Here is a 20,960-nt window from a genome sequence, read left to right as displayed (position 1 = left end):
AAAGGTTGTAATTTGTGTTGTTTGGCAAGTGGTGGTTTGCAAGCCTTTTTCGCATATTTCATGTTTTTATTGCTCTTGACTGACCTCCTAACAGTAGTGTGAGAACATAGCAGTTTCAATTCTTTTGTTACTTTTCGTACTGATGATTTTTCATTTACACATTTCTGAATAATTCTCCTGCGGGTACGTGAATCGAGCTTTGGCTTAGGTCCTCGCTTTTGAATGGCAGTTGATTTCACATTTAACTGCTTCACATAATTTTCCGCAGCACGTTTTGAACGTTTTATGAGGGCTGCAATATTTCTCAAAGACTTTTTTCCGCTGTAATAAGCTTTTATTTGGCCTTTTTCAAGATCTGATAACCATTTCCCTTTAGCCATATTTCTTCGGCAAAAAATTAAGTACTAAAGAGGACGTTTTCAATATAAGCTTTTTAAGTTATTAAAACAACTGGTAGTAAATGAAAATGAGCAATAATAAAGATTTAACTTGAATTTATATACCATCTCATCTAGCTGCCCCTAAAAATTTGAAACACAAATTTGGCATTTTTTTGTAATTTCTTCTTTTATTAGCATTGATATTTATTTAATTATTTTAGATTTTTTTATTATATTTAATTTTTCATGTTTTTCAAAGAAGTTTTTACAGATATTAGGTAAAAATTATTTCGATTTTATGTTTTTATATGGTGTCCCTAAAAATTTGAAACACACCTTAAATAATGCAATCATTCAGTCTAATCAGAATATTAAATGCATATATTTTTTTGCAAGTTACACGGGCTATAATTAAAAATTTAACTTCAAAATTTTCTTACATACAGTTAAATTTACATTAAAAATATCAAGTGCATTACTTTCTTTATAATTCAAAGAAATTTCAAGCAACTTCGATTATAATTTTATGTAAAAAAATCAACAGTAAAATATATTAGGAAATTTTATTCAAAAATAATAAAGTATAGGAAAGCTAAAATAAAAAGATTTTTTTTAATTTGAAAAAAAAAATGCTGAAACTAAGATAAGATAAATTCTTTTGATACAAAAAAAAAGTAGCACTCTGTAAATTTGACAAATACATATATTTACACGGGAATACAAAGAGTATTTCGAAACTTATTAGAAATTCTAAAATTCATAAGAAAGAATTGGTTTCAAATTTTTCAAACTAATTCTCATGTGGTTGCAAGAAAAGAAGCAATAATTTAAAGAAATAAAATAATTTAATTACATAAATTTTACAAAAACTTTCAGTTAAAAAAAATCCACAGATTGGATAAAATAATTTGTATTTTGTCCACAAAAGTAATAATAAACAACTGAAAATGCTAAATGTAACCCCTTTTTTCACAATGTCGAAATCCAACTTTTATTTATTTAAAAATAAATAACAATATCATTAAAACAAAACATTTTCTTCTATTTTACCCAACGCACAAAAAACGTCCAGTAGCTGCACAAGCAACTTTTATGTTAAATTTAAAATATCACTATAAAGCACATCTGTCTTTATCAGATCAATAATTCTTTTTAAAAATAATAAACAAGACAAAATTAAAAATAATACAAATCATGTTTCTCAAAAAAGAATCATGAAAGTGGCATTGCTTTAATTTGGCTGGCAAGTAAAAAAAAATTCATAAAACGCATAAATTATAAAAATGTTCTTAACATAAAAAAATCGTCTGCGTGATATTTTGCAGCTTATAGCTAAGGTTAATGATAAATTTTTTTTATTATTATTTTATTTATTTTTCTTTTTTTATTTCTTATTTTCAGTATGTTGATCAGCAATCAGAATATTGAATGTCAGAACTGAACCCTAATAAACAAAACTAGATAATGGATTACAGTCACTTCCAAATAAAATTTTTGCATTTTTTTTTTATTTATTAATTTTGGAAATTGTATTAGGACAGATTTATATTAGAGCACGTATAACCCAAACGATACTCCAGGAATCAATTAGGTTGGTGCGAAAATAATGTCGGCATGGGCGAAAGAGACACAAAAATAAGAATTAAAGAGAAAAATGAATGTAATTGAATTTTCTCCGAATTTGTGAGGAAAATATAAGTTTGAAAACTTATTGGGCAACAACAAAAATGAGATAATAATTGAGTGCTAAAGCCATAAAATATACAGTAAAGCCATGAAATATTACAGTAAAAAATACAGTAAGCATGAAATTGTATCTGTCTTCATTTGAACCTAGCTTTATAAAATTCAGCTGAATCAAGCATGTTCAAGATTTGCGATGAAATTGCCTGTCATTTCAATAGTTGATTATCAAGATGAGATATTAATAATGAGTTTTCGTCGTTAATTAATCCAAAATTAAATAAATGCTGCTTTCAAGGTTATTTCCTGTGGAACCTATGCCGTAGTAAAAATGGAATAAAATAAAGAATATATTTTACAAATTTTATCAAATTAATGTAAGTCGTTTAAGCTAATCTAATCCCTTGTAATTCCATCATTTAAAGGAATGAATTGGAATGGAATTCACAGTATACAAAACCAAAAGGTCTTACTAAAGGAAAGATATAAGGGCAGAAATAATTGTATTAGAAGATTTGGGAATACATTTCATCTAAATATGACCTTTAACTGGAGAGTTACTGTGATATAAAATACTTTGAATTCAGTAAAGAATATTCACTTAAAAAAAAAATTTTTTTGGTTAAATAATAAATTTATTCCCTTGATTTAAAATCATACACCCTTATAAATAACATTTCCTATAATATCTATAGAATAAAATAAATGAAAAGAAGATATTTCAATAAACCCTCAACCAATTCCTTTACAAATTCAGATGTATAACTTTAGGTTTGAAAACAAAACAATCTTATTATAAAGAACATCATTTTGTATATATATATATATATATATTAATTTAAGAAATTATTGATTCAGACTTTTAAAAATTAGAATTTTGAATGCCGTATATTGCATATCTTTTCAGACTTTCGCGGCATAAAAAAATAATAAAAAAATAAATAACTCGTTAAAAATTAAAAAAAAAAAAAATTGTTAAAAATATTTGTTTTTGTTTCTCATTTTCTCTAATTCAAATGACTTACTTCCGAATTTTGAAGACGAATAAATTTTTAAAACATTTAAGCTCAAAGCCCCCTTGAGATATTTATTCTCGCATTTTCTATACTAGCACGTGTTCTGTTTAGCAGAGCAGCCCAGCGCATGAGCAGATATTCTTTAATCTGAGACAACCGTAACCGTTAAGTTTGGTATGCAAACAAATTCCCCATTTTCGCGAAACTAGTAGACAAACCAGAATTTTTATCCGAATCTTGATAATAAGCTTTTAGCATACCTTCACGATAATTAGGGAGAATCGCTGGTTTAAAGTTAAGATAAAACATTGGTTAATCAAACGAAAACATTGAATATGTTAAGACGGCAGAGATACGAAAGAGTTTTCCCCCCCAAGTTTCAAAACAAAAGGAATTATGGGAAAGGTGACGTAAGGGCAAAAGTCAACAATTGCAGAATAAAAGGTGGGGTTTTCAATCAAGGTGTGCATATTCTTGTGGCAGCTTTCAAGAAAAGGATCTCTCTCGAACGGGTCTATTAACCACACTGATAATCTTCCCAACTTTTTTTTTTTTTTTTTTTTTGCCTCTGGAAATACTTGTTTGGGACTTTTTTAGCTGGTTTGGAAACTTATTTTGCGGTTTGATTTCGCGGGACTCGCATCATTTATTTAATTCTACCTAAGACAGTAAAATCATCATACTTTTGAGTCTGTTTTCGGTGGTGGTCTTGCATTTAGAGCGGTTTTGTCCAGTGTAAAATAAAGCGAAAAGAACGTTTTTATTCATAGACTGGGGCGCGTTTTGATATTTTTTTGTAATGGCGCTGCTACCCCATTGGTTGAAGGATTTGACCCCCGAAATGATCAAAAGAGCCGAAGTAGAGTTGGGTGAAACTTCAGAAAAAAGGAAAATAGCGATGGAAGAGCTCAGGCAACTTATTGATAGTAAGTACTCACTATTTTAGTTATAGATAGTTAATAATAGTTTAAACGTGTTTTTTTTTTTTTTTTTTTTTTTTTTCTATTCCCGGTTTGTTTTCTTTCTTTTTCTATTTTATAATTAAATAAAAATCAATCGAACTGTTTTGACCAAGTTATTTCACTTCAATTTTCATCGATACTTTTGATTTAATTTTGATGCAGAGTATAATGAGATTCTTGAAATTTTAAGGAAAAAGTGCATTATTCTGTTAGGCATTTTTGCGAATTTTTCACTTAGGGTTATGAAATTTTTAGGTATATATATTAAAATATAAATAAGTCAAATTTCTTTTTTAAAAAAATTTTGAAACGAAATATTTATTTTAGAAAATTAAAAGATGTATAATTTTTTTTTTAAATTTCAAAATATTCCAGACGACTCAATTTTCAATTTTTCTATTATTTTTTCCATATTACTCAAAATAAATTTATTTAGAATAAAATTGTGCATGATTTTGTAATTCCAATTAAATGTTAATTTTTTAGAAATATTTTTATCCATACTTATTGAATTTTGATAGAAATTTTATGTTTTTTCGGAATTAAAATTGACTTTTAACATCTAAAAAAACTCGAAATGTAAGATGCATACCTTATTTTCTTTTAATATTTAATAGAAATCTTTATTATCAACTCTATTTAATTTCTATAAAAATTAGGACACCTAGAACGTTTCAAAGTTATTTAAATCTAATTACAATATAATTTTGTGGAAAGTAATTAAAATGTACTTTTTTAATTTCGCCTTGGAAATATTATTTTATTGAACAGTATATCTTATAACACTGTTTTAGATGAATACAAACATATATTTTAGTGAGGAAATGACAAAAATAAAATTTCATGTTTCTGTCTACTTTTGCTTATTTCAAAGTTGATTGTCCCCTTAAATATCATATTGCTTTTATATATTCTTATATCAGCATATTTAAATACTAATATCAAATTATTAAATTAAAAAATCAATGCGTTTCTAGTAAAAAAAAGATTAAATTGAATATTTTATCTTATTGTGTCGTCTGAATATGCTAATAATATGACTTACAAGCTATATTTTATGCAATAGAAATTTATGAACTGCTTTTAAAACTACTTAGTGAATTCTAAGTAGTTTTGTTTTGTCGTTATAGGTATGGCGGATTTTCAGAAATTCAACAATCATTTTTAAATAACAGTTTATATTTTCAGTTAGAATTCATAAAGCAAAATTGTTTATTTCTTTTATAGAAATCAGCACTTTTACTTCTATAATATGATTTATCTATTTGCAGTTTTAAATTCTTTTGAATAAAAGTCATTTCGTACGTATGATGTTTTGCTGAAAACTGTGAGAATAATATTTTTGCCAATTTATTTGTTCATTCTTTTTATATTTTTCTATTTATATATTTCAAATATTAATTCGGCCAGAAGCAATTATACAACGATTAATTATAAAAAGTTTTTAAAAACTGTATTTATTGATGGAAATAGTTTTTCATCTTTTTTAAGTTTTTAAAAAAATATTAACCATCTAAAAATCAAATTTTTTAAAATTTTATTTTATATCCAAAAGCAACTAATTATGTTTTAGAGAAAATTTGCCTTTATTTTAAATAACAGTATCTTTTAATATATCAGACACATTTTCAAAACGAAAATTATCATATTAGATAAAAATTCTTTGCTGCACCGTGCATTCTAAGTTTGATTATGTCATCAATAAACTTGATCAAAAAATAATTTTTTTTTCATTTATTCCCCAATTATATAATTATATGCGAATTTCAATTAATTTATTGCAGAAATTTATATAAAATTTTGTATAATTTTCCTATTTAAATATCAGTAAACTAATTTTAAAATTTACACATTTAGTGAAAATTAAACATAGAAAGAAGGACAGATTCTTAAATGTGAAATTTAAAAAAAAAAGAGTGCAAAAAATGTCTACTAAATAAAATAACAAATGTTATAACGCTATCTTATGTTTGAATAATTCATACATTCAAGTTCGAACATTCTCTCATTTTTTTCCTTCAAGTTGAAGGAAAAAATCTAGCAAGAATATGTTAAAAAACGAAAACAAATACGTTACCATAACTTGATGAACAATAATGTAACGAATACGTTAATATATACGAAAACGTTACCATAATGTTTAACGTTTAACCTAGCAAGAATATGGTAAAGAATATGGTTTCTTTTTTCGTAATATTTATTTTTTATAAAAATGTCTGTTTATGCTATTATTTTACGAATGTAATATTTAAAACAAATTGTTAATAGTAAGTAAGCTGAAACATAAATCTTTATAAGCACTTTCCTTTTCTATTAGATGAAGAAGGGTTTTGCATCCCAACAGATGAACAATTCCTACAGCGATTCCTTCGTGCCAAAAAGTATGAAGTGAAAAGAGCTTTCAAAAGCCTCAAGCTCTATTATTCCTTAAAGGCCAGTTTTCCAGAGTTACTCAACATTTTACCATCGGATGTTGAACACATTTTGAAAAAGGATATTATAATGGTGACAACTAGAAGGGGTTTAAATGCAGAAGGAGTCCTTATATTACTATTAGGTAAGGCATGCTATTTTTTTAAAAAATTATTATTCATAATATATTTTACAATTTACAAGCCGCCTTCGGCGATCAGCTGCTCTTCACCGTGATGATAAAAATAATTTAGACATGTCAATTAACTTTGATTAACTTATTATAATAAAAAATCATTATTAAATGATGATTAAAAATTCAAATTGCATAATAAGCATAGAGTATTCTGAATGGTTAACTTTGCATGCAATTTAAATAGTGAATACAGTTGGTGAAATCGCTGCAGTTATTAGAGATGATGGTTCTATCAAGGTTTTATTTCACGGTATACTATGAAAATAGAGGGCGATGGGGAACAGATGGTCATTGATGACGTATTTAGATGTCCTGTAACTACCGCCAAAAACAGTACTTTTCTGTTAGTGGGGCGCAAGTGAAAAGTTGCCAAATAATTTAGACTTGCACCAAAAAGATAAAAATACAAAAGATCTCCAGAAAAAGCTGTAGTTTTAGGTTTGTACGCAAATTGGAGTAGATCTCGGCAGCGTTCTTTGGCACACATCTAAATTATTTGACGGTGTTTTTTTTTTTTTTCGGCGCTGGTTTAAATTATTTGGCGACTTTTCACTTGTGTTTCGCTAACCGAAAAATATCCGAAAGGTATACTACCCAACTTTTATTTCCATCACTTTGTTCTATAAGAAATGTAAATACTTTTGTTTTTTCACTTCACCACAAGTCAAACAATAAAATGTGCCATATTTGCATATCAAAATGAAATAAGATTCGAACTTCTAATCTGAAACACGTAGCATTATTCTATTTTAGATTTAATTCATTTTTTTATGTAGATCAGACAAAAAGTTAGTTCGTAAAAATTTTTTGGTGAAAGGCTATTTAGATTAAACATTGTGGCAGCACTTCAGACATTTAACTATATCTTGTGATGTAATGACTTTTACGCGGTAATTATAGTTTGATAATTATTCGTGAACATATCTCGATAACAGCGATGTCCAAATTGGAAACAAGTGCAATAATTGTTTTTTTTTTCTTTTCTTTTTTGTGAACGAAAAAATGTAACTGCCCTGAAATTTATCGGCAGTTGCATGTGTATATGGTGGGAATGCAATGTCACATCAAGCTATCGCGAAGTGGTGCGACATATTTGAAAACAGAGGTACAGATAATTACGACACTGCGTGCGATGCAAGACCATCAACAACGACAATTCTGAGATCGGTGCTCACGTGGGAAATGTTGATGGATTTTTTTTTTTTTTTTTTTTTTTTTTTTTTTTTTGGAGATGGCATTGAAAAACTTGTGCCATGCTTCTACAAATGTTTAAATAATAGAAGTAATTACATCGAAAAATAAATTTGCTTGGATTGTTTAGGATACAAATAAAGTTCTAGGAAAATTTCGATTATGTTTTGTTTTCTTAAGTGATGCAACTTAACGTTTTTGACTGACCTTATGTTTCACAGCTTAACATGTTATGTAAAATGTAATATTTTTTAAATTCTTTTTCTATACAATATGCGTTTCCTCTAGAAGGTTCCTTATTGTTTGTTCCAGTGTCATCAAATGTAGTTTGTTCCTTCATGTTGGGGGGGGGGGAGTAGCTCTTTGATGGCCCCATCCAGTTTCCCGCATAGCCTCTGGCTAGGTAGCGGTATCGCATAGTGACCTTAGTATTTCAAAACTTCAATCTTATTACAATTAACTCAACGATCGCCTGTTGAATTTAAACAGTACTTGCTCCACAAACGCGAATCAATAAAATGATGAAAAATTATTATTGTAAAATACGCTTAAAATTATTCTGAAAAGATAATTAAAATTAGAAAATATTGTATGAAAATAAAATTGAATCACCAAAAAGACAATTATTTAAATTTCAAAGAGGTGTAAAAAGGATTTTGAGCCCTAATATGTCTCGAAGAAATTTAGAAAAAGCATTAGCATTCCAGTTAATTTTTACATAAATGCTTAATTAAAATCTTGAAAAAATCCTTTCATATTTAGTAATTACTCGAGAATAACTACTTGTGAAATTTTGTAGTTATAATTTTGAACTATTTTTGCATTATGCCGTATAGTATTTTACAGATAATATCCAGTCGAGGAACATTATCAAGTTAAAAAGTGAAGTGAAACTTCATATCTTCGAAAGCTGTTGTATTATTTTAATAATAAAATTTTGTTCTGAATCAAAAGTGAATACCGGAATCACACTCATTTTTTATATTTTTCAGGAGTTATAGATGACGACTGGTCAGTATCTGCTGAAGACCTGACCAGAGCGACGTTCATTTCTGCCGATATAGGAGTTGAAGCGGAGGCATCCCAAATATGTGGAAGTTCCATGATTTTTGACTTGAAAGGTGTTACGTGGAGGACTTTGGTTCGTTTGAGCACTCCGAAAATTCTTTCTTTGATGGCCAAAGGTTTGCAGGTAAACGAATATGGAATAAGAATGAATGACAGTGACTTTAACTATTAAAAATTGTCTTATTTATCCGAAATAGATGAGGATTGCTGATGTCGGGTAAACGAAAATGCCGAGCAATAGAGAAAGAAATTTAGGGAATAATTTCATATATAAAATATTCTCCCATTTATATATAAAATTAGGGTCTATAGTACATTTAAATCTTTTATATTTAGATGTTTTTTATGATTTCATTTGACGGCCGAAGCCCTTTTGAGCATTTTTTTGGTATTGCACATGTGTGTACTTTAATTAATTTAAAAGATATAGTGAAAAACAAAAAGGTGAGTGTTTAACTTTTGCCTCAGAAACTTTGAAATCATTTTTCTCAATACTATCGTTTCAGAGCTTGAGCGCAGGTTTAAACAAAAATGGTTCATCGTATTAATATGAATGTAATATACTCATATATATATATATATAATTTTTTCTTGGCGCTTTTTAGTAGCCATTAAAATCGACAAGTACCAAATATTTATCATTTGAATGAAAAAATATTGCCTGTAAAAATATTAAAACATTTCCTCTTTAAATGGTTCTTTTAATCTTTTAATATTAGTCAACATTTGAAATCATTTGCAGAATTTTTTCTTAATTCCATAAATTTTTGCATTTCAACTTTAATATTCTAAACAATTATTGTTAAGATGAAATATTAATTTGTAATATTTATACTATATAACTTCAAAAAACATTTAATACAAACGATACTTTAAAAAATACATGCAAAATTTTATAGCAGTCGTATATATTTATAATTTATTTTTCCCACTTTAGGATGCCTGGCCTCATAGAATCAATGGCATACATGTTGTAAATGAACCAAGCTATTTTACATACACCTATAACATAATCCGCCCCATGCTATCCAGGAAAATGAGGAGAAGGGTGAGTATAGAGTATCAAAATTCTTTGATAAAATTAAACGAAATTTCTTAAAACCGGAGGAAAAAAAATTAAGAATTATACCGGGTTACACTCGGCCAGTGAAAAGACGGCCAGTAGGCAGAGCATGCGTACAAAGGCTAAAAAATGCTGCTCGGTCGATAGCAAGTGATTGTCCAGACAGAACAACAACATGCCGCTCTATTGTATTTTTTTTTTTTTTTTTTTTATCTTACTGCGCATGCGTTTCTAGAATTTGGCGTTTTCTTTCGCTTGAAAAAATTGATCGCTTATCATAGATGAATTCCGACATTTTTTGCTCTTTGTTCTTTCTAATGCGAGGTAATATGTAGTGTGTGTGTTTCATTTTATTTGCCATTTCTTTTCTATAGTTTTCCAAATTTAGATATGTTGATCTTTTTTTTATTTTACCTTGTTTCTTTGTGTAAATATCCATCATTTTCATACGATACTCAGTGAAGAAAGAAAATTTCAGAGACGCCAAAATGGCAATTTATAGCCAAGCATGGAATATGTTGTGGCAAACATAAATCAATCCCTTTCTAAGCATGCGCTGCCTACTGGCGGTCTTATAACTGACCGAGTATAAACCCGGTATTATGCTCAACAAACATTTACGGCCCTGAATTGCTATGAGAAGATAAGATGATTTTATGCATAATAATTCTTTTGCACATCATATAACAAATGTTTTAATGCTTTATATAACAAAAATTAAGAAATATCGAATTCACAGAACATAGTAGTATTATTTACAAAATACGAATGGCGTTAATTAATTTATTTAAGTACTTTAATTTAAAGAGTAGGAATAAAAAATATTAAAGTTTATTTATTTATTTATTTTTTTCTTTAATTTTCTTAGTGTCAGAGTCATATTATGCATGCTTTTATTTTTTTTACTCTGTTAATTTTGAGAAAATTAAGAATAAGAATGCTTTGAAAGCATCAAAGCTATCAATATTTAAATTGAGCTATTTAAAAGAAAGCTAAAAAAAACTCTTTAAAAAAGTGTAACTTACATGGAATATATTGCCAAGATCGTTTGTTTTAAAAGCTTTCTTTAAGAAAAAAAAAATGAAAAATGCGTCAGTCAGAAAGAATTTCGGAAGTCGAATGATAAACAGCTTTTATGGACGATTACAAATAAAAATTATCAAATCGAAATTTTTTTCCATATTTCTTTTGGAATAACATAATTTGTTTCGAACTGTCAAATATTTTTTGAATACAAAATACTCAAAAATATTGTGACAGCAAGGAATTCGATAATGATGCCATCCACAGTTATATAAACCTACAATAAATAAATAATCATTACTTTGATCAGTAAATGTAACTAAACATTGAAATCGAATGCTTTCGCGACAACATTTTAAAAGAATAAAAATTGCTACTTACTTTTACTACCATTTTACTAAATTAACTTAGAAATTAATTTACCTCAAATAAATTGTCGCTATTTCGATAATAAATTGACTAACCAATCAAATTGTATATTTTAATGATGTTGTAATACGGTAAATAATAATTTTATTACAATTTTATCACAGATAAAATTAATTTGAAAAATAAAAAATCATTTTTTTTTTTTGCATCAAAATTTCACAAATATATGCTCTTTTTTTTTTTTTACTTTCAGTATTGAAATATAATTAATTGGCCTATATTTATGATGCTTGCCTTTCAAGTGAAATGTCTTTACACTAATCAGATTTTTTTTTTAATTCGTTGTGTTACGAATTAATTCCAAAAATTTGCAAGGGAAATAATCAAAATCGTTTGCAGTTCGTTAATCGATTATAATGGAATTTTTCATCGTAATTTTATTTACGTTTATGGCTTTGTCTCTTGTAAAAATTATGAGGAAAAATTTAATCAAGTAGTCTAGATATACTGGTAAGAAATGAAAAAGGACTAAATCTTAATTCTTCACTATTCATACAAAACTTCACATTTCTTAATTATACAAAAGCATCAAAGAAAGATTCAGCAAGAATTAAGCTAAAAAATAGTAAAGCATTGTAATTCTTTAAATCATTTGATTATTTTGAAATATTGTTTAATAGATACTTTTTATATGCATCAAAAGCATTATTTATTAATTGGAAAGCCTTTGATTCTAAAAACAAAATTCAGCGTACCTAAATACTATATTATGTTTTATTTATTTAAAAAAAATCTCATCTACTTATGTTTAAAAAATGCCACTACAAACTGTAATTAAACAAAATTTACTAATATTACAGTAAAGCTTGATAAGTATTTAAAGTCAACAATATAATGTCATTCTAAAACCTCGAAAATTATATTTGACTTTAATAATATAAAATCAGGTTTCTTGTCCTTTCCATTCCCAAAATCAAGTTTCTAATAATTCACGGTGATAATTTTTTTTAAAAAAATCAGAAGATAAGAAGATCATAGTTTTAATTCATAAAGCGAATTTTCATGCTTTGGATTTTTTATTAAATGCTTTTATTTCTTCATTAAAATGCTTTTATTTCTTCATTTATACAGATTCATTTCCACGGCAAAAGTTTGGAAAGCTTACACAAACACTTCCCTGTTGAAATTCTTCCCGAGGCCCTAGGAGGTAAAGCTGGAAAGAAAGAATTTAAAGAATTTCGGGAAAATATTCTGGACAGAGAAAAGCTTGGAGAGAAACTGAGAGATTTCGTCTACGAAGGTGTTAAATTTCCAGAGGCAAATTCTGAACCATTTGAATCTGAGTCATATAATTAAATAAAGAAAATCTACAAAAATTTGTCAGCTCATATACAGCTGAGAAATGATGATAAAAATGGCACAATGGCGTGCACATCAAGGCCAAAATTTAAAAATGATAATTCTTTAAAAAAAGAAACTTTAAAGAAATTAAATTGAAAGTTTTGAATTTTATAGGACTTTGCGGCAGCTTTAGTGATCTGACGAGATATGCGCAGAGGTTTCATCTGTAACTGCGCATTACGTCATCCGGTGGGTGGTTACTGCAAACGTGTCTTGAATCAGACGATTATTTTGGAATTGGAGAAAGCACAAAAGATAATTGAACTGCAATACAAAATGAATGTCTGTTTTTTTTTATACAAACAGGCATTTCCTCATGTTTGTATTCACGAAAAGAAAATAGAGGGGGAAAAAAGCCTTTGGTGTCCTTTTAATATCACAAAAACAAAAACAAATAAACTTGTTTATCACATGCTCACTTAATATTTATTTTCTACAATCATTTTCAAAATTCCTCCTGCCGTTCTTCTAGAAAATACTATTCGAATTTGTTTTGGAAGAAAAAATCGTTTATGTTGTTTTGGAACAATTAAGAATTTATCCATCTAAAACAAACCATCAAATAAAAAAAAAGTTTTCATTTTTTTGAGATGAATACATATTATACTTTTTAAAAACTTCGAATAGAAAACAAATTGGTCATGATAGCTTATTGCGAAATGTTTATGTTTCAGAAACAGTAATTTGTACTATCAATTAATTATCCTATTGTCTTCGCATGCAACTTATTTTTTTCAAATAAAATGGTCTCCAAAAAATATTTTTATAAACTGAAAAATATTCAGAGAATTGTAATTTCAGTTTTCCTCCGCAATTTTTTTTCTCTTCGAATAATCTAGTTTATTTCCGTATTTTTTTATATAAAATAACACACACACAAACCTTAAATTCTTCATTTTTGTTTGCTGTTTCTATTTTATACATAAAAAATTCAAAATATACAATGAGCATTTTTTTTTTAAATTTTGATATAGATTTTTTTTATTGAATATTTGAGCTTTATATGTTAATTACTCCGCATTTTAAACGGAGAAAAATTGTTTTGTGTGTATTATAATTTGTACAGAAATTAAATATATTTTTTTTTACAATCTAGATACTAAATATATTTTATAATATGTATTTTTTTCAAAATTATAGTAAAAACATTTTGATTTTTGTGCATTGATGTATTATGATATGTTATAAATGTCTGCGACGACTTTTCATCAACTTAATATAAATAACGTAATGTATTTAAAACAAAAAAAATGATTGGAATATATTCATATACATATTTATATATGTATCTCATTTCAATGTTTGAGTGAAGTCTGATGTATTATTCTTTAAGAAACTTAAAACGTTTTGTAAAACTATCGATATTATAAAATGTATCTAGAGGAAAAAAATAAATAAATAAAAGATTCATCAAATATTCTGGATGTCAAAGTAAATGTTTACATTCTTTTTTCTCTAGCTGTTTCTACACAAGTAAAGGTTTTTAAATATATATACATGTGCCAGAAAATGTTCTGCATACAAATACACAGTAAACATTCAAGAGTCAACAAAAGAGCACTGTAGTGACTAAGTTAATTTAATTTTTACTTAAAGTATCTCTGGAACATTTTTTATAGTATCAATAACAATTTTAGAAATATAACATATATTGTTTTAAAATAATAATAATAATAATTTAAAATTACGCAAAAACTTATCAGTAAAAGTTTGCATACGGTACTGAATACGGGTACAAATTAAAAGGATATTTACATCCTTTTATATTTACAAACTAAACTTCGTTTTTTTAGATTCTATGAATTTATATGAAATGAATTATCGTCTGCATTCATTTTTTGGTACTTATTCATATTAACTCTGGTGGCAATACAACAAACAGAATTAAAAAAAAAACAACTTTATAATGAAATATCGTCTGCATTTATTTTTTTGCTACATATACAGTGGCTCCCAAAAGTGTTCGTACACCAACAAGAATCAATTAAAAACCTCATTATTTACCATTATATATTCTTATTTTTACATGAAAATTTTTTCATAGCATATTTTTACAGTTCTTAATAAAGCAGTGAAGAATAAATTTTAATTACGATGCAAATTATTTTTTTAAAAATGCCAATAAATAAAATTGCACAAAAATAGGACACAAAAGTGATCATACACTTTAAAAAAACATCACTAAATATGAAATTTTCTAAATTTTTATAAATGTTTAGTATTTAGTAGGATATCCTTTATTCTTTATAACAGCTTTTAAACGTTTGGGCATAGATTTAACTAAACGGTCGGTTACTTCTGCACCGCTCTTGTTCCATTCTTCGATCATTACTGCTTTCAGTTGAATTTTCGATTTAATGTCGTGACTTCTTATTCGCACCTCTAATTCTTTCCAAATATGTTCTATAGGGTTTGAATCCGGTGATTGAGCTGGTGTTTTAAGGGTTTGAGGGCAATGATAGAGGCAAAAAAGACGAACATTCGTGGCCGTGTGCTTAGGATCGTTGTCTTGGTAATACACAAAGTTGTTTAAAATGCCCAATTTTTGTGCTGACACTTTTAAATTATTATTGAGAATATTTATATAAACTCTATGATCCATTATACCGTCAATGAATACTAAATTGCCTACTCCAGCCGCTGACATACACCCCCAAACCATGACACCTCCACCGCCATGTTTTACTGTTCCAACTAAATTCTTGAGATTAAGTTCTTCGTTTTTTTTTCTCCATACAATGATTCTCCCATCCGACCCAAAGATGTTAAACTTACTTTCATCTGCAAATAAGACACGATTCCAATAGCTCTCTGGCTGGTTTATCATAGATTTGGCAAATTTCAGCCTAGTAATTCTGTTCTTCTGACTAACAAAGAATTTTCTTCTTGCAGAGCGGCCATGTATACCAGCATTCCGAAGAATTCTACGAATAGTTTCACAGGAAATAGTAGTTCCATTTGATTCATTATATTGTGAAGTAAACTTTATTGCACTCAGACGTGGATTTTTTAGAAATTTACTCACAATATTTCTTTGACTTCTAGCTGACAGAATTTGAGGGCGACCATTACGAGGCTTTGTTTGCAATCCTTTTCCCCTCTCTGTAATGTTTTATTATGCTTTGCACCGTTGAATGAGGTAGATTAGTTATAGTTGCAATGCCTCTAATTGATTTTCCAGCTTTAAAATGAAATATAATTAATTTTCGTACGTCTAAACTCGTTTCTTTACGAATGCACGTCATATCTAAGAATAAAGTAAATAGAATAAATAATTGTGATATTAAATACTGAAATCAAACGATTTTAGTGTATTTTTCAATTAGAAGAAAAATAAGCCGCAAAAGATATTTTTATGATGAATTTAAATAAATAATGTTTGGATGTATGAAGACTTTTGTGTTCTAATTTTGTGACATTTTTTATTTATTTATTTTTTAGAACAATACTACTTGATTTTTTATAAAAATATTTGTTCAGTTTTATTAAGAACTATTTAAAGATGCTAATTAAAAAAACCCAACTAATAAAATGCTTTATTAAGAAGTATAGAGCACAATTTCTGCAAATTTCTTTAGTGTACGAACACTTTCGGGAGCCACTGTACATTTTAACTCTGGTGCCAATACAACAAATATAATAAAAAAAACATGGTTTTGTTGATATGATTCACACATGCAAACAATAATTTATTTTTGCTAAATAAATTTAAAATAGCATTTTGAAAAGTTTTGAAAAATAGTACATATTATGTTTGACTTAAAATGGATTCTAAAGCAAAAGAGACCACTCCAGACGAAAGCAAAATCATCTTAAGACTAAGGAATGAAGGTAAAATATTTCGAGCATTAGGCAAGCTTGGAAGAACTCATTCTTCTATCCATAGACTGATCAATAATTACAAGTCATGAAATCTGTTGTCTCAAAGCCATGTAGTGGTCGTCCATCAAAGCTGACATTACGAGAAAAGAGACACATCCTGTCGTCGTTGCTCATGAAAAGAACTCAAACTCAATAAATAAATGCTCATTTAGCGGACTGTAATTCACTTTTAATCCACACTCAATAATTTGACGAGAGCCGATGGTACACACATCTCTTCCCGGCTGCTCGCACTCAACTCAACGTTTTACACAAAAACTCATTTTTCATACAGATGGCTCGACGGTAGTATGCGTAGATACACATCCTGAAATCCGTACGTTTCAATCCAAAAATTATTGCATCTCAAACAGTAATTGATATTTGAGAAATATTTTTAAAATCTCTTCATAAAGATACTATGCGGAAAATACTGTAAAAAACGGACTATCAAGGTCGTGTAACTCGTAGAAAGCCATACATTTCAGCTGTCAATAAACCAAAACGTTTAAATTTTGTCTATAAGTTTGTAAATAAACCTTCCGAGTTTTGGAAAAAAGTAATATTCTCTAATGGAAGCAAGTTTTGTATTTTTGGCATCAAAGGGCGTAAACTGGTGTGGAGAAAACAAGGTACGGCTTTTGGGAAGCAAAATCTTGTGCCTACAGTTAAACATGGTGGAGGTGGAGTAATGATTTGGGGGTGCATGTTAGCAAGGGAAATAGGTCGATTAAGTTCTATAGATTAGATCATATGGATATCTGAATATATTAAAAGAAAATTTGAAACCGGGCGCACAAGATTTGGCGATGATTTTTGATTTCAACAAGACAATGATCTAAAACACACTGCCCACAACGTAAAGCTTTGACTGTTGTATAATATAAAAAAATCAGTTGCATATTCCTCCACAATCGCCAGACTTAAACCACATAGGACATTTATGGGAATATTGGAACCCAAGATTCGGAAACATAACATAACCTCGGAAGATAATGCTGAAAAGAGTGATTATGGTGGAAAGGAATAATATTTCGCCTGAGGAAGCTTGTCCACTTTATGCCTAAATGATTGACAGATGTTTTTAGACATAAAAGTTATCCAACCAGATATTAAAGTTTAATTGACAGTCCATGGAAACTGCTTTTTGAAGACTTTCTTCATCTGTACGCAAACTTTCTCTGATAACTTTTTTTTTTTGTAATTTTAAATTATTACTATTATTACTTTAAAGCAATATGCGTTATATTTCTGAAATTGTTATTGATAGTGTTATTGATATTTAATGAATTATTCAAGAAATACTTTAATAAATTGATAAATAATAATAAGATATTGTCCCTATAATTTATTTTGTCCTCTAGAATGTTTCTAGAGAATCTAGAATATCTATCTCCACTCTCTAGAATGTTTACTGTGCGTTTGTACGCAAACTTTTTCTGGCAAGTGTACATTGTCACGGTTGTTTAAAAAGAACGCATATGCAAGTTTTGTTGTTGATCTCAAGATATACCAATTTGAAAAAATATTTAAAGCTTGGAAAAAAATGAAAAATTTGTATTTACAGAGCATTTTAATTAGGGTCGGTAGTTCATCGTCCATTTCAAAAGTATTTTTATTTATCAGAATGGGATGCCTCAATCCCCAACTATCATCACTTTAAAACTCCACAGTTTGTAAGATTTAAAAGAGAAATGGTACGTTATAAATCTTAAATCAACCATCATGTTTATCATGAAATATATAAAGGCGTTTTACAGTTTTAAATGAGAAATGATTAATTAGCTCAAAATTTGTTGATTTTAATACGTCACTTCTAACAAATAATGACCATCGTTATAAGCCTGGTAATTGTTAAATTTGAAACCGAGGAAATATGTATTGATGCTGGTATAGATGGAAGTCTAAAGAGTATTTCACCTCAGATATTGTCCTCGTCATCTGACTAAGGGCTGAAATTTATGAAAGAAAAGTCCTTGGAAAAGAAGTCCTTGGATTAATTTAAAGAATCAAATTAATTTGTGGTGACGCTTTATAAGCCAGATAACAGCAACGAGACATGAGAAATTTCTTTTGTCTAGTGGTCTTGTTACTCGGCTGCGAACCCAAAGGTTGCGAGTTCGATCCTCGCCTATCGCCAATTGCAACATTGGTGACCCGATGACGTGATACGCAAAAAACCTTCATACAACTGTTGTAGCGCCCTCTATCAGAAATAAATAAAATCAAAGCTGATAAATAATCAGCCAATAAAAAAAATGATAAAAAAATGAAGCTGATAAACAATCGACCAATAAATAAATGAAGCTGATAAATAATCAGCCAATAAATAAATGAAGCTGATAAATAATCAGCCAATTAAAAAAAAATGGATAAGGCGCAACAGCCAATATATCACCACTAATAACAGCAAAAACAGGGCAAAATATCGTTCGTCTCACCTCCGACGCACTGAAGGGGGAGTAATGTGGTGACGCTTTATAAGCCAGATAACAGCTACGAGACATGAGAAATTTCTTTTGTCTTGTGGTCATGTTACTCGGCTGCGAACCCAAAGGTTGCGAGTTCGATCCTCGCTTATCGCTAATAGCAACAAATTTAACTAAATTATTTTTTTTTCATTCGTTTTCACCACTTATCGTATCCTTTTGAGATAAAACTAAAAAAACATAAGAATGTTGAATTTTACAAACGTAATGGAAAAAAAAGTTTTTTTAAAGGCATTTTAAAGAGTTAAGTTCTTATATTACAAAACAGTGGATCCCAGCTCACTGCGGAATTCCTGGGAACGAAACTGCCGACTTTTTGGCTAAAAGGGGCGCAAGAGTCCTCCAGAGATCTTTGAAAAGCCTCTCATTTCATTCAGTCAAACTACTGATGAAAAGAAGATATGCCTCCAAGGATAAAGCAGAGAGCACTGTGTGACTCTGCAGGTAAGCAATAGGAATTAGTATTGGATTTTGTAACTTGTGATAGTTTTGTGTCAATTTTTGTTTCAATCAGTTTTGAAGAACGCGTCTAAAACACAAATGCGATTTTCGGATACTATTAATTAATTGCCAGAAATTAATTGTCAAAAAACTCTCTAAGGATCGATCACACGATAGCTTCCGTAAAAATGCTAAATTCACACCAAAGTTTAGTATTTCATAACTATTGTACACCAATACCATGCAAGGCGTTCACTAGGATAACATCTTTATTAAAGAATATGCGAAAAAGTTGGGAAGATCAATCCCACTGGTTATGTCTTTCTGATACGACCGATTTTCCTTACGGAATTCAAAAGGATGCGATAAGTTTAATTCCAACTACAAACACTAGAAAGTAGTTGGAGGTAGAAACTAATTTTTAAATTTTTATTTAAATTACTTTAAAATATTCTGTGGAATCATTTTTCTCACAAAATATACAAAAATAGAATTAAAAATCTGCTAAACATAAAAAAATTGAAAAATTCACCATAAATTTAAGCACCAGTTCTAACGTCATAAACAAATTCTAATCAATTGAATTGGAATGGAATGGAAAGAAAACATCGAATTATTTATAAAACAAACAATTTATTAATGTGTTTTTGAATTTTTTTGAAGGCATTTTATTTTTGTATGAAAAGAACAGCATATTTTCTTATTTTTGTTTTGATAATTATAATGTCTTAATTAATTAATCTTGATGAAATTTAATTAGTTTATTACCGTGTCTCCGCTCCCGAGAGTTAGGAATCGCAATACTTATAACCTTTCAAATCTCTTGTTCGGTAATGATCCATAAGAAACAATCCCACCCCCCTCCCACCCAGGAGCTGTTGGTTTATCAAAATATTTGGTGACCTTGGTGGCCGGACCGGTTCTAGAGTTCAAGCGAAAGTTCCAAATAGAATTCTTGTGACATTTGAAACAAAAAAAAAAAAAAAAAAAATCCTGAAAGGTGAAGTGAAGCAATGGGAGGGAATTCCAAATCTGTCATGAAAAGTGTTTAGAAATGTTCTAGACCGCATATCAGGGGAATTCCTGCTGTTTTCAAACCAAGCGATAATCTTGGTACCTCTACAGGAAGAGGGAGAGGGGCAAGGAGGTTCTAAAAGGCTCAGGTGCCAGATTAAAGTGACAAAATATAAGGGATATATATTAATTTTCAAAGTCAAATATAATTTTTAAAAAACATCTCAGATTTATTTCGGATTGCTATGCCACTGAAAAAACATATAAAAGAGTCAGCTAAATTCTGCTGCCATTTAACTTGTTACGCCTCTATATCGCATTTATTGCAATGAACTTTTTGGTTGAAAATATGTAATACTTCAGAAAAAAAAAAAAAAGAACAAAATAATAG

At 28.6% G+C, this 20,960-nt stretch overlaps 1 protein-coding gene across 1 annotated transcript; it reads left to right on the top strand.

Annotated features, from left to right (window-relative positions):
• Positions 1 to 3,549: 3,549 nt before the first annotated feature.
• On the top strand, positions 3,550 to 13,696 carry LOC129975957 (retinaldehyde-binding protein 1-like). Its single transcript, XM_056089265.1, has 5 exons — positions 3,550 to 4,005; positions 6,359 to 6,598; positions 8,833 to 9,032; positions 9,846 to 9,956; positions 12,495 to 13,696. The coding sequence occupies exons 1-5, from the start codon at positions 3,879 to 3,881 to the stop codon at positions 12,717 to 12,719; spliced, it is 903 nt and encodes a 300-aa protein (XP_055945240.1). The 5' UTR covers positions 3,550 to 3,878; the 3' UTR covers positions 12,720 to 13,696.
• The last annotated feature ends 7,264 nt before the right edge of the window (positions 13,697 to 20,960 follow it).

The sequence above is a fragment of the Argiope bruennichi genome, chromosome 7 (assembly GCF_947563725.1).
Source record: "Argiope bruennichi chromosome 7, qqArgBrue1.1, whole genome shotgun sequence".
Lineage (NCBI taxonomy): Eukaryota > Metazoa > Arthropoda > Arachnida > Araneae > Araneidae > Argiope > Argiope bruennichi.
This window is presented reverse-complemented; position numbering and strand designations above follow the sequence as displayed.